At 37.1% G+C, this 15,685-nt stretch overlaps 1 protein-coding gene across 3 annotated transcripts in view; it reads left to right on the top strand.

Annotated features, from left to right (window-relative positions):
• tbc1d32 (TBC1 domain family, member 32) overlaps window positions 1–15,685 on the top strand; it is a 77,186-nt gene that overhangs the window by 17,085 nt on the left and 44,416 nt on the right. For all 3 annotated transcript variants that reach the window (XM_017692514.2, XM_037538193.1, XM_037538194.1), the window contains exons 18-23: window positions 1,797–1,876; window positions 2,598–2,736; window positions 4,482–4,569; window positions 5,489–5,607; window positions 6,660–6,779; window positions 8,232–8,320. In XM_017692514.2, coding sequence (XP_017548003.1) covers window positions 1,797–1,876; window positions 2,598–2,736; window positions 4,482–4,569; window positions 5,489–5,607; window positions 6,660–6,779; window positions 8,232–8,320 — 635 coding nt within the window. The remainder of the gene's footprint in view (window positions 1–1,796; window positions 1,877–2,597; window positions 2,737–4,481; window positions 4,570–5,488; window positions 5,608–6,659; window positions 6,780–8,231; window positions 8,321–15,685) is intronic.

The following is a 15,685-nucleotide window of genomic DNA, read 5'->3' as shown; positions in this document are numbered from 1 at the left end:
ATAAATATTTCTGGTTATGAGAATGTTGTAAAAATAGTATAAGATTATTCAACATATTTCTGGAGTTTTTTTCTACTTGTTTTACATCATTTTATCTAGTGAAATTATCTGTATATCTGCCAGCAGTGTGACACTTTTGCTTCATAAAATGAGTCGTGAGTCATTAAGGAACCAGCCTCATGACCGGAAGGTCGCCAGTTTGATCCCCAATGCTGACAGCACATGACTGAGGTGTCCTTGAGCAAGACACCTAACCCCCAACTGCTCCCCGGGCCCTGCGGATTGGGCTGCCCACCGCTCCGGGCAAGTGTGCTCACTGCCCCCAAGTGTGTGTGTGCTCACTAGAGTGTATGTGGTGTTTCACTTCACGGATGGGTTAAATGCGGAGGTGAAGTTTCCCCGTTGTGGGACTAATAAGGGTCTCTTAATCACTTAAACAGTTTATAAATAAGGTAAATAATCTTGTAATGTTCTCATATTTATTAGTTTGTTTTGTAACATTATATTATAAAATATGTTTTTTCTTTGTTCTCTTGAGTGAGGGGGTAGAGTTAGGGTAACTTTCTAATGGGCCAAATCAGAGAGTTAGGGTAACTTTCTAATGGGCCAAATCAGAGAGTTAGGGTAACTTTCTAATGGGCCAAATCAGACGTCCTCATGGGCCACATTTTGTTATGCAGGTAAAATTTTAGGTAGTAAAATTTAGGTAGGCTTGTATTCATAAAGCTTCTCAGAGTGATCTGTGTAATCGGAGATCAGATTCCTCTCTTAATTACTCTTACTTATCATCATTGTCTTGTTTGCCCATTTTTTTTTCCTTCAATATTTGTAAAGTCCAGGTACCCTTTGCATTATGTGAACATTCTCCTGTAGGGCTACCATTTTGAAGATACAAGGTTTTGTTCTGACTGTGATTTTGTTTTACTTGTATTCATTTTTACAGGCAGTGCTGGTGCTGCATCTGTACCAAAATATCAGTGTAATTATTCATGACATGATGTGCTAAATAGCCAGTTGCCTTTAATGTAGCACTATATTTGACTTCGTGTTATTTAAATAAGCAGCTGATGTTTCATTCACAAATTTAAAATCACAGTTTGGCCAATTAAATAGCAAATAATGTGTAATTAACTGGCAAATACAAAGTAATGTGCTAATGTGTTTCATGTTTTCGCTTAGCCCACACAGTGTGAGCTTTTTTTTACCAAAAAAAAATAATAATAATAAATCAGCCGAAAAATTGGCCATCGGCCCATTTAGCTGTACAGAAATTGGAATCAGCCATAAGAATTAATGATCAGTGCAACCTTAACAAAGACCCTACTGACAGGAGCAGATCCTAGATTAGTACTCCTTATTCTGAGATGTTTTATTAATACAAGGTCTGGTCCAGACCTGTAATGAAATGAATTTTGATACATATTTGATAACAGTGCATAAATCACCACAGGTTAGTAGGCATTTCCTAACCATCTGCCTGTCAGACTGTGAGTTTAAACTCAGTGTGGTGCTTTTAACATTAGACCCCATTGTGTCTGGGGTGGAACACTTCCTTCAAAACAGTGTAAATGTTTAAACGGGCTCTGGGTGTGCGTTCCCAGAGCTTGTGTGAGGGGCTGCAGTGACAGATGGCCAAAGCTGAGTGACTTCCTCTACTGTCAGTAATGAGATCTAGTGAGGCCGCTGTGCTTTGATGGAGGAGGCTGTGAGTGTGAGGAATCAGCGTTATTTTCAGCGTGTCGCCGTGTTAATTAGCTAAGGAGGCTCCAGCTCACTCTGAGACATCTTCCCCACAGACAAGCTCGCTATCAGAGAGAGTTCCCACCCCTGTCCCTGGAGCCATCCCATCATCATCCTCCCAGGAGCTCCAGAACGCGTGAGACTCACCTTCTCTCTCAATCTCTTTCTCTCTCTCTCAGTCTCGCTCACACACTTATTGGCACACAGTTTATGACAACAATATCGATAACAATAATTCACTCCTTCCCCTCTCACTCACTTCTGTCTGTCTCTTACTCACTTCTCTTACTCACTTTTTCCTCTTTCCTAATGATTTCCCACTTCTCTCTCGGCCTCTCTATTACTCATTCTGTCTCTCTTGTACTCACTCTCTCTCTCTTACATCCTCTTGTGCTCCTTCAGTTTAGTTTATGCTTGACTCCTTGTCATCAATGTATCAAGTACAATAGTGATGAAGCATACTAATAAAACGAACAATAAAACCAAACTATGACAACAATGTAACAACAACATTCAGTCTTTCCTCTCCCACTCATTTGAATTGCGCGCTCTCTCTCTCTCTCTCTCTCTCTCTCTCTCTCTCTCTCTCTCTCTCTCTCTCTCTCTCTCTCTCTTTCTTTCTCTTTCTCTCTCTCTCTCTCTCTCTCTTTCTTTCTCTTTCTCTTTCTCTTTCTCTCTTTCTCTCTTTCTTTCTCTCTCTCTGTCCCTCCCTCCCTCACTCGCTTCTGTCTGTTCCCTCCAGGCTTCCTCCGCTTATGTTTATGTTAATAATCACCGTCACGATCTGCTTGTCTTGTTTAGAGGGAGAGAATTTACTTTGATAAATAATGAGCTTTCCCTTTGCTCTTGAACTACAGAGTTGCCTGGGAGGAGGTGCTGTTGGACAATCTGCTGAACTTTGCAGCCACACCTAAAGGGCTGCTGCTGCTTCAGCAAACAGGGGCCATCCATGAGTGTGTCACCTACATGTTCTCCAGGTTCACCAAGAAGCTTCAGGTACCAGTCAGGACTTCCCTGAGCCGTTGGTTGTGACCTCAAGCAGCACTACATGAACATTATTAATGATTGTTTTTACTATTTTTAGGGCGGTCAAGGTTAATGTGTCAACAGCACAATAACACAATAAATTGATAACTAATAGTACCACTAGTTTTCCTCGTGTGATACATCAAGCCATTTGTAGGGGTTCAGGCTGCTCATGCACTGTATTTTGCTATGATGGGATCCATGACTGTAGCCCGCTTGGATAAATCTGGATGTAATACGGATAAATCTGGACCTAACAACATGGATAGATCAATGAGCAGCAAGATAACAGAAGCAACAACAAAGTGGAAAGCTCCAGGTCTCGAGAAACCCTCGAGAAACTCCGCTGTAACAATAATCTATGAGCTGTATGAATGAGGAGAAGGGGGAGTCATTGACTGTTTGTGATATGCATGATAAATGCATCCATTAGTTGGAACATGCAGTCACTGTTGCTTTCACTGGACATCAGTGATTGTGTTCACTCTGTGGAAATCCCTGTGTAGAAAACCCTGTGTTCAGCTGATGAAAATGCCATTATTAAAAGTAATAAATACATTCTAATGAAGCTTATTTGGTCAACTTATTTAAGCAATAGAAAATGAGAGGGAGTGAGTTATCATGAAATAACATCCGAGCCGTGATGTTATTTGTGATAACACACGACCTTGAGTGTTCTATTGCTTTTATACCACAGTTAAATACTGTAAATAAAGCAAATAAACTGGGCTGTGTTTTAATAATGTTTTAATCTTAGCAGTTCCTTCAGCCAAATTATGGTTCCTTAACAAGCAGCTTATTGCTATGTCAGAGTAACAAGCTCCGCTCACTTGCTGCACAGTAGACTGTAAGCCTTGCCTTTTGAAGTACGGACTGAACCATAAAACTGCCGCAATATCAAGTTTAGCTCAGTGTTGTCTTTTTTTTTTTACTAGATCAGTATTAACGTTGTTTTGTTCCAGCCAGTCTGTAAAGCATTTTACAGCCCATTTTGTTTGGCGAATGGTATTGGGTTCATTTCTGGCTAATTCCAGGTTGTTTAGGTGCTCTTCTGTTACAGCTGCCGACTGAAAAGCTGCTCATTGTTCAGATTCTGACCACATAGGCCAAATTTAATCATAAAAGTGTCCATTTTCTGTGTGTGGCAAAGATGTAAAAATGTTCAAATGGCATGAGCGTCTCCTACAGCTGTCAAAGTCCTTGCTTAGCAGAGTGATAGTGTTTGTGGGAAAAAAAAAAAACTATGTTATGGCAAAATAACAGCACGGTTAGAACACTTCTCAACCAATCAGCTCGCGTGGCCGGAACTAACTGTTGTATAAATAGCTATAACAAGCGAAACAGAATGCATTGCTTTTAAATCTCTCATTAGAGTCAAATTTGGGTAAATAAGACAAATGTGAATTATTAATATTAGATGAACTTCACAAAATAATAGCATTAAAAGCGATTCACTATCATTCATTTGAATAAGTATTATCAATAATTAATAATTAATGCTTGTTGGTGATAATAATGATTACTGTTATAACTGTATTTCTCTGTTTAACTAGTGTAGCGCTTTAGAGTCATCATTGTCTCTCAGTTGCCAAGAGACAAAGTGCTGTAACAGTCACGATCTTCACATTAAGCAAATACCTTGAAGCCAATACAAGTCTCTGGCTGCCTTTCCCTTTTTCATATTACTGTACTCTTCTCTATTCTTTTTTCCTCAGGTGAGCAGGTGTGAGAAATTTGGTTATGGTGTAATGGTGACTCAAGTTGCGGCTACGGCCCCTGGCATTGTCGCGTTGCACAGCTCAGGTAAGACATCTGTAGCTTTTTGAAGGAGCAGAACTGTTTTTTGATGATATTCACCCCACAAAAAATAATAATGCAATGGATTAAAAAGATGCAACGGATCTGATAACAGTGCTAACAATGTGATAACACATGAAGCCTAATGTTAACATGACTGCAATGAGTAGCTTTTATATGCAAATTTCTTTAAGTAGTCCAATTTTTCACATGTTTGGACTCTTTTCAGTTTTAATGAAAAAGCTAGTTTTCTAGGCAGTCATATGCAAAAGTTTGAACAACTTCAGTCAGATTTGATGTTTTCTTGATTTTCTTAATGAAAATGAGAACATAATGAGAACAACTAAAATATGGCATTTTCTTCAAATGTTTGTGCACAGTATGTTTTCATTTCCTCTGTTTAACTTATAAAAACATATTTCTGTTTTGACTTCTGCACAGGACACATTTTATACACAGTTAAAACACAACAAAACATTTATTGATGGACACAAGCTTTTGCATATGTCTGAAATTCATTGCTTTAGCAGTTTGTGTGTGAGGCTTTTAGATGATTGTCAGAAAGTGCTTCAATCAACAAGAGACTAAGCTTAGTACTTTTTAAAGAATAAATATCAGATTAGCATTGGTGTCAGATGATAAACAAGGTTTTAATATGGTATTCGTATCAGCAAAGAAAAATTGCTATTGTGCCGTCTCTTATTTCCACTCAGGATTCACACCCCATCATCTCTTTTAATAATGATCTGTTTTCATGAATGCATTTGTGTGAGATTATTTGGTACGGTGCATCTAATCTCATGCTCTGGAGACAGTAGACAGAAGTGTTTGTCAGTTAGAGTCACTGTTAGAAGCCTGGATCAGAATGCCTGAGAAGTGTTTTAGGTCATGCCTGGGTATTTCTAACCTGTGAATGTCCTTACAGGTTTCATCCAGGCTATTGTTGTTGAGCTGTGGTCAGCTTTGGAATGTGGCAGAGAGGATGTGAGAGTTGTCCATCCCAAGTCCACTCCAATGGATCCAATAGACAGGAGCTGCCTGAAGGTGTGACCTTTTCATCTTTCTCTCACTGTGCCTGGCAATGATGTTGCTCTACATTATCTGAGAGTTTGCAGATGTTTTTCGTTTTGTTTTTCACTTATGTTCAGATTTACTTAATTCTATTCATTTTTTAATGACCAGTTCTTTACAGCCCAATTGGCTGATAGCAGATTTTTTGGCCATCTTCCACTTGCTTTTTTTCCAGTGAAAAATGATTGAAAAGTGATTGAAACTATTAGTTCTGCATTTCTTTTTACCCCTTGAATTATGGGGCTGTTTAGCAGTCATAATGTGATTAATTCTACATATGTGCTGTAACAAGAACCCACACTGAAATGACATACAATGAAAGTAAGTCAACTGCTGTGGAAGCTTAAAAGTATTTCTCTGTCCCTTTGTGTTGAAATGGTAAAGAATGTTTCAATCCAGGCTGTTTTTCGGATTAAGCACAGTGCAGGTCATCTTATCAGAACAGAGATTATTCACATTTACAAGTCTCAAAGCCACAGTAACAAAGATGGCTTGTTTATAGAGGCTGGAAAATATTCATTAAAAAATACTTTTTTTTGGTGCATAAAACACAAATTTTATAAATGGGCCCCAGGGGGAAAAACATTTGTAAATTCTAACCAAAAGTTTTGCAAGTAAAGAACTCTGAGACGTTTTTTTATGTATTTTATGAGATTGCTATTTGAACGCAATCAGCAAATGATACATCAGTATCAATACTGCTAAAGCTGTCAATATTGTGGCGTGGCATGTACTGATAAAGTGTTAAATTAAATAGGTCTCTGTGAATTCCACTGTTTAAATACATTGGAATACACAAGCTTTGGAAGTGCTTGCATTAATATTTTACAGAAGCAGAAGTTTTAGTTCAGAGGTGCTTAGGGTTCCTTTGATGTTATTTATTGATGTTAAGTATTTGTTGCAAAATATGAATGACTCATCCCAGCAGTGCACCAGAACATTAGCTGTTGGAGTATGAAACTAGACTGCTTTGCGAGTGACCTGTAGTTGAACTGCTTTTTGTGTGTTTTTATGTGTGTTTGCAGTCTTTCCTAACACTAGTGAACTTGATGTCCTCTCCACATGCTGTGTGGGAGCTGCTGGGCCACCAAACACTTCCCAACAAGACTGAGTACAACCTGAGAGAAATGCCCACCTCTATTATTGTAAGCCTCTCAGCAGCCCGCCCACTCTGCAGAACTGAGTATGCAACGTAGATCAGCCTCCTGCCGTGATTTAGCAATTAGTTGTAATTAAACTGCACTTACCCATTCTACACTAAGCGTTCTGAAATGGTGCTTTCAGTTACCTCCTTCTTATCAGTCCTCATAGTTACAGTACTGTGTTAAAACAGCCTAGAAGTTACACATTTTTCAGGAGGTATTTCTGAGGAGATTAGACATCGCTAGATGGCTTGCATAAGAAGGAGAAAGTCAAAGGAAAATAAGTCAAAATATTTGTAAACACTGGAGTTAAAAATGATCAAAAACTACACAGAAAATGATATTTTCAACAACCATACGAGACCTAGTAGACCATTGTTCAATAACACACAAAGGTGAATGCATAAAAGTGTACTTTACAGTCTGAAGTGGAGGCAGCAATTTCATTATTATATATTTTGGCCTAGGATTGAACTTTATTGGATCCCCTGTGTAACAGGCAGTAATTCTGTTTCTGATACATTGTTGCCTATCAGAAAGGTAAGATTGGATAGATTTAGTAGCATTTTCAACAAAACCAATGTTTTGTAAGCTTGCTAAAGTAGGACACGATCAACCAAAGGCTTTTGTCAACAAAAAAGGCAGCACAGTGCTTCTTTCTGTCAATAGCAGTAAAAAAAACGATCGTTTAAAACTAGCATGGTTGCGGAAATGGCGCTTTACTTTTCTCTGTAGCCAGATTGGTAGCTTCACAGGAAGAATTCAACATAAAGATACAACTTGAGTTTTACATTTACATTTATGGCATTTGGCTGACGCTCTTATCCAGAGCGACTTACAATTTGATCATTTTACACAGGTAGGCCAAGGCGGTGTTAGGAGTCTTGCCCAAGGACTCTTATTGGTATAGTGTAGGGTGTTTGCCCAGGTGGGGATTGAACCCCAGTCTACAGTGTAGAAGGCAGAGGTGATAACCACTAAACATTCTGATTCCTCACCTGCTTTAGGTAAAGTCCAGAGTAACACACACTGTTTTCCAGATGCTGTGAGTTCTGTATGATGAGAGAGAATAATGTAAGATGGACTTAATATGTTCTAAAATAGTGGAGGTTGCAAGACGCTAAAAAAAGGGGTTCAACCTGTCCTTTTGGCAGTTTTATGTGGGTTAATAGCTGTGAGAGTGGGAAAAGACCATGCTACAGTATATAACTAAAGAAATAAACTGTAGACACCAACTGTGTCCTACTCAACTAGATTTGCTTCAAAAGTAAAAATCAATGTAGATGCTGTTACCTGAAGCTGCAGCTTGACTTCTAGCCATAGGAGGGCAGACTTTGACCAAAGATAAGTAGTTAATATCCGAATGAGTTCCAGCATTTGTTTTTTATCGTCCTTAGCTACTTTTATTTTATCTTTAAGTATGCTTTTTTTATTTTATCTACTTTTTTCCCTCAGGATGTGATGGACCGCCTTGTTGTTATCAACTCTGATGCAAAGATACACTCCCTGTTCAACTATGAGCAGTCGCACACTTTTGGCTTGAGGTGAGATCAATAGTTCTTTCTTACCCTCTTCTCTTTTAGTCACTGGGCTGGAAGAATGGCAGCACCATTTAGTGCTTTATTATCTGATTAGCCTTTTTTTCTTCATTCATTCTCCTGCCCCTCTGATCGATGAGGGATTGATTCAGCTCTCTGTGTTTTCTGTGCTATGATTATACTGAATTACTGCCAGATGAAGGAATTTCAAATTAGGAAGAGGATCAGCCTCAGAGAAGATGTAAAACTGACCAGAGTTCATCCAACCATTAAAATGAGGATGGGGAAAAATCCATTCACTGGAGTATCTGCTGCAGGCAAAGCTTATATTTTTCTTCTGCTGCAATTAGATCCACTGCAGAGCTTATTTATATTAATAAGGGGTATATCAATGTTTTTATTATGAGTGTGGTATACCATAGTCCCTCACTTTATTGCTTCATAAACCATGCCAATGCCGTGGGTGTCTAAGGCGAACAAAATAGTGAATCGCAGAGCTCAAGAATTTATTTCTACAGCTGCAGACACAGGAGATCAAATTATATTTTATGCAGCCGGGAAAAGTTATAGGCATGGAGGCACATCATGTTAACAGCTTCTAGAGATTTCAAAAGGTGGTAGATTGTACTTTGGAAACGTTTCTTTTATTTCATTTATTTCAAAATTCATTCACTTATTCATTTTTCAGGAGATATTTCTGAGGGGATTAGATATAGCTGCCTCAAAAAAAATATTTAAAAAGTTGAGAAATGGGGCTCCTAACAACTCTGCAAGACCTGGTAGACCATCAAAAGTGTTCCCATCACTTGAACAGCACTTAAAGCTTTCATCTTTGAGAGAGAGGAGAAAATCAAGCTCCACTCTGGCTTCAGATCAGAATAAAAACAACTCAAAACTACTCTCATAAAAAAGGTGCTTCTAGGGTTCTTTAGTAAAGAAAATGGTTCTACTTAGTACCATGAACACTCAGAAACCCTTTGTATGATCAAAGGGTTCATTGCACTTTGCAAGCACATTCTCCATCAGTCTGAAGAGCCCATTCATGATGCACAGAACCCTTTAATCAGGAACCCTTTGTTCAAGAGTTTTTGAATGTTCATGGTTTTACTATTTTCTTTGCAAAAGAACCCTTGACGCATCCCTTTTTACGAGCGTGTGACTGAAAGGATGTGACGCTGTCAAGAAGGCCTAACTGAGAAAAGGAAAGCAGAATGTTTGTGCTAGGAGATGGGAACAGGAATAAGAGAACAGACCTCAACATCACTGAATGTGTTTGAGATTACTTGTTTCAGAAGATGCAGAAAAGTCTCCTGAAAGATAAGGAAGCTCTAATAAAAGCAGAAAGGAAGCTCTAAATAACACGAGTTAGGTGTTGAGTCTCTTCGGTATTTTGTGTTAAATTGATGTTTTTTTTTCTTTTTCCCCATCAACGCTGAAAAATAAATGACTTGCACTTAATGGCTGTTTGCACTGGAAATTAAATACACATAGGGTGGTCTCTGAATTTTGCACAGTACTGTACACCCCCCTCTCCACTAGCTCATGGTGAAGTATACAAGTGTGGATCTTTTCCAGCTCAGTGAATAGAATCCTCACAGCCCTTTTCACACGTGCTCATTTTGCTAAGTGCCTCCCACAATGCAGGCACATGGCATTTCTGCAGAGTGTTAATTTGACAGCGAGGGTGTTATGTTCTGAGATCGAAGTTCCTCTGTTGGGTGAGCTGCTTAATGAATGTTGTGCATGTGATGTCTGAATTTTAAACGGTATGTGATGTGCTCATGTTGCTTGCATTATTGGTATTATTTTTGCAAAACACTTTTTGGGTACCAGCTTCTTTAGGTGTACATGCTTTTTGCAGATTGCTGCTTTGCAGTTCTCATTAAATTACATTTAACTAGATACTAAAGGGGCTCATATCATGGAAAACTAAATAGTTCTTTTTTTTTTAATAAACTATAACTATAAATAACTATAAATAAAATAGTTGTATGTACATAATAGTGTATTATGTAGGCATTGTTAAAGTTTAAGAATGTACCATTAATTTGTCAGTCCATACACTGTTAAATGTCAGTATTTTATTTAGACAAGAGCTTGGAATCACTTGTCTTCTTAATAATTTTAGTTACATTAATGTGAAAATAAGAACACAAAGTGAATTTAAATATTACTATTTATTCATTAATTAACTGTTCACCAAAAGGTAAAAATTATGTTTGTTTCAGTATTTCAAGAATACTGTAAACAAAAATTGAACAGAATGATAAATTCTGTAGTTATGTATTTACACGAAATTTAGAGATTTAATGTCCGTTTTTGAAATTCTAGACGTTTTTATAACAACTTAATTCCTGACGCTATGCAGCTTTCTTAGTAATAGAAAAACTCTGTCTAAAAACTTAGAAATCTTTACAGTTCTCTTCGTCTTCTTGGGGAAAAATAATAAAACTTTTGTTTACAGCTTCCGAGTGTTTGATCCTAGTTGATCCAAGTTTAACAGGACTAACTTATTAAAATCAATTTCTACACTTATCTGCAACCAAATCAGTTTCATATGATTAAAAACCTTTGAACAGCAATTTCAAACCTCTCAAATGCAGTGTATGTGGAAACTACAAAATAGCTTTCCCAAAAGCACTCTACTATTTAAGTATCATCAATAACACTTTATTGATCCTGCTACATAACGTTGACATAACCGTGGCATAAATATGTCATTGCAGATGTCATATGCACACGTGTTGTCATGACCGATTATGTCCACAAACATAAGTATCATGTTAACATAACTGTTAATTGTCATCATATGCCATAATGTTTGATGTCATGGTGGCTAACTAGAGTACATTTAACAAAAATTAGCATGTGACATTGCCTGTTATGGCACCAAACTTGATGGCATCTGTCCCGACAATTAATGTTAATGGTAACATTACACTGTTACATCACTGAACAAAATCTGTCATGACAGCATATGACATCTCCCCGTGACCTGTTTATGGTATGGTTATGTCAGTGTTTTGTATCAAGGTTCAAGTAAAGCGTTACCAAATTTTGTGCCTTTTTGTGTTTATTGTTTTGTTAATTTCATGAAAATGAATGCCTTAATATTCAATACATAATGCCTTTATATATAATGCATATACAATCCATCTATTCAGTCTACATGAGGTTTAGCCCTGTCCATTCACACTGAAGTTAGGACTATTAGGACTATTTCAACCTGGACTGCTTTTTGTATAGTGCACAATATATGACGGCCAATTATATTTTATTTACATATAACACTCTTAAGGCACCATTTTGTACAAATGATTTAAGCTGGACTGTGTCATACACTGTTAGAAATAAAGGTTCTTTGCAGGTCCTTTTTTTTATTAAGGTACAGTCCGTGTAAATGTTTCCTCAAAGGTCTAATTGTAAACCTTATAAAAAGTTTTTGGTAACACTTTATTTGAAGGCTACCTACATAAGGGCTTCATGACGCATTCATAAGTGCTGAATAATGCGTTTATGAAGCACTACTTGAACATTTATTAAGTGCTTATGTCAGTTCTCGCAACCTGACATAAGATGTTTTATGAAATAAATGACATTGTACTGACATAATATGAATAGACCTTGAACATATTTACAGCACTAAACATTTAAAACACTATACATAACTATTTATGTCAGCATTCTTAAGATGACATTGTATTAATATCATGTGAAATATGCCTGGAAACCACCCCCTCTTCCCTCCATGGTATAGATAAGATGATTGATGCAATTATGTATAGTGTTTTAAATATGTTTAGTGCTGTAAATATGTTCAACGTTTATTCTTATTATGTCAGTACAATGTCATTTATTTCATAAAACATCTTATGTCAGGTTGCGAGAACTGACATAAGCACTTAATACATGTTCAAGTAGTGCTTCATAAACACATTATTCAGTGCTTATGAATGTGTTATGAAGCCCTTATGTAGGTAGCCTTCAAATAAAGTGTTACCAAGTTTTTCTTGGGTAAAAAAATACATTTATACCTTGTCATAACCTCACGTTTTAAAATGGAACAATAAAATAAAAAGCCTGGAGATGAGTCGGGGTGAGTGGAGTCAGTACAGCTTAGAGAATATAATTTCAGTGGATTGTGGTACAATTATGTTCCCTGACTAAATCTACTGAGATGTACCCTTGAGGGTACCACCCCAGTGATAAGAGGTACTGACCCAGTGACAGTTTTGTACCTTTATTTCTAAGAGTGTGCTGGTATTCATATTTATACGTCTGATCAGTGGTCTGCAGACAGACAGAGTAACCACTGCCTTTAGATGACCCTCTTTTCTTTCAGATCATGGCCAGTTAAAGTCTGTATGGATTCCAAGCCACAGACTGCATATACCACAGCTCAGATTGGAGCTGCAGCACACATCTGCCCTGTAGCCAGTTTCTTTTGCCTCATGATCACATGAGCTCATATCGTTGTCATTGCATCCTGTTTTGTGTTATTATCTCTCTATAGTGAACAGTGGTTGTCATGGTGATATACAGAGTAAGGATGGATTAGAAAGAATATGAAGTGATAAATCTCTCACTTTTTGTGTGTGTTAGGTGTGGTCAGTACTACTGAAACACTGAACAACTGCATGAATAGATTTTGACCAGAAATAAAGAAACTGTAAACAACAACAACAACCAGTGTATAGTAACTGCATAAACAAACAGCCGCACAGGGGCAAGTAGCAGGTTCAACATCAGCCCATTGTGACATCAACTTCTTTTTTTATTAAAGGGAAATCTAAAATTCTACTTAATTAAATGACAAAGATTTAAACAAAAGCGATCAGTGTTTTGTTGTGAAATCCTCTGTTCTAGAGAAACATACCAAGTTAGAATTGTTATTGTAATTGATTGAAGTCAGATGTTTAGTGTGTAATGCCTCTACCTGACAGAAAGCTGTATTTAATGAAATTAGTATAAATATGCTGCCTGATGCATTGTTTTGCTATAGTTTCGAGAGAAAGTGATGGCCAATAATTGAATTTCTTTAAAAAAAAAAGACAAACCAAAAACCATTCATGGTGGAAAGATACAGGACATTGTGAAGCAAAATAGTCCCCAAAGACAGATGTTTCAGACACACCGTAACAAAACACAACTGCACAGACACTGGATGTTATTAAGTAAAGAAGCTTTACTATTGGAAACGTGATTCAGGCTCATAGTCAAAAAAACATGCACAGGTCAGATCCAAAACAATCTAACAAGACACAAGGAAAAATAGTCAGGCAACTAAGATCAAAAGGACAAAGGCAAAAATAATCGAAAATGGAAAGTCCAAAAACACAGCCCAGATATACAAAGGGCAAAACAAACACAACGCTTGGTAGCTCAACAAATGAAACCAGTAACTCGCAGTTTGCTAAGCTAAAAACCCAGGATGATATACCAACAGACTAGACTCATGGGACAAACAATACCATGTGTAATAAATTAGTATTCATTGGTTGTTGTTGGCTAGTTAGCGGTGATCTCCAAGGGGAAGTGTAGTTCTCAGATGCAGAGTAATGTGGGACTCATACTTCTGTTTTATCACAACATGACATTAACTCAGAAGAAACATATAGGGTCATTAGTTGTTTTGGATGGTAAATAAAATGGCTATATTTGTGTTGTAGACATCGTGACGCCTGGTTCCTATCACCACCACTGTGAGGAAAGAGTCTATAGGTTTCTCTACAGTGAACTATTTCACAACAAATCATTCTAAATGACTTTGTTTACACCTCAAAGACTTAATTATCCAGTTGAATTTATTATTTTTTTCTCCTATTCTGGCTTAATTGTTCAAATTAAAAAATAATACTACACTTTTTTCATTTTTATTTTTTTTATGCAGCACTGCTGTTGTGCTGGTTGCAAAATTAAAACTCATCCACAAACCTTAAACAATATCATGATACTGTACATATTGTGTATTGTGAGGTTATTTTTTTCTGTCTCATCTAGATTGTCTTTAGCAATCGAGGAGTTTAGACACAGCAATGCCAGATTTTTTTTCACCCGATTTTCTGTGTTGACAATGGTTTTATGTGCAGTACAGAGCTTCAGTTCATTCAGATCATCAGAATATGAAATGTCACCTTATTCATATGGAAGCTCCAGCCTGATAAGGGGATTGCAGTGTTGGATCGTGTATCTGTGTATCTGTCTGAGTGACTGAATGTGCCATCACACCGAATGCACTGTATCATTCTCTCAGACATTCATCATCTCCCTCACAGATATAGTGCACCTCCCACATGCCAATACTGTCCTATACTGTACCCTCAAATAGACCTGTTTTTGACACTGCGTGTCTTATCTATAGATATGGCGCTGACACAATTCAGCCTTCAAGATTGCTGCTACTACATTTTTTCCAGATGTGCTATACTTTTGTACATTTTATATGTAATCTGCATATGTGTTTTTGTGCAGCTAAAACAGTAGTAGCAGCCTTAATTTTATTCTTTTGGCCAGTATTGTAAATAACAGTGTCATCCAGTGTCCAAAACCATATTGGCAAGTCTTTTTTTTTTTTTAAATATTACGCATACAGTTTGCACTATGCTGAGCTGATGCCTATGTTTCCCATGCTTTTTAGCAATACAAGACAAGCATATGGGTATGTTCTGTGTATTTACTATATTGTATGTTTTGTTGGTCATTTTGCATTGCTGTGTATTTAGTTATTGTTGGTATTGTGCCACATTGTTTTGTTTAAATGTCCCAAAAATGTATTTGAACGCTTGTGTTGTTGGTATCAGAATTGTGTTGATGTCGACAGATATTTGCTTAAACTATAAAAGATGACATCAGATTTTGACCAATATTTTAAACCGATATTTGGCAATGGATTTATTGTGCTCCAAAAGAAGCATGTTTAGGCAGCTGATGTTCAGACAGCTAAGATGTAGGCAACAAACGTGTAAGCAACTGACATTTAGGCAGCCAAAGTTTAGGCAACTAATGTTCACGTATTGATTTTTCAGATCAGTATTTTATTTAATTTCATATCATATTTATTCATTTTACAGCATTTGTAGCCTTACCCTACATACTTTTTAAAATTTTTATAAATGTTTGTGTATTGGCGTCAGCAGATGGTTACATGGAAAAGGTTCTTTGTGATCGGAAACAAAGTGTTAAATTCCAAAATGGTATTTATTTTAAACATTCCAAGATTGTAATTTTCTTTTAGGCAAAACATTCATTTTAAAAGTCGGCTTCAGACCATTTTCAGATTGTTATTAGTTGAGCGGTTTCTTTCATCTGCAGGTTTGCGATATGTCTTTATACGCTTCTGAGTTTATGATCCTGTTAATGAACGCAGGCTCA

The sequence above is a fragment of the Pygocentrus nattereri genome, chromosome 4, assembly GCF_015220715.1.
Source record: "Pygocentrus nattereri isolate fPygNat1 chromosome 4, fPygNat1.pri, whole genome shotgun sequence".
Taxonomy (NCBI): Eukaryota; Metazoa; Chordata; class Actinopteri; order Characiformes; family Serrasalmidae; genus Pygocentrus; species Pygocentrus nattereri.
This window is presented reverse-complemented; position numbering and strand designations above follow the sequence as displayed.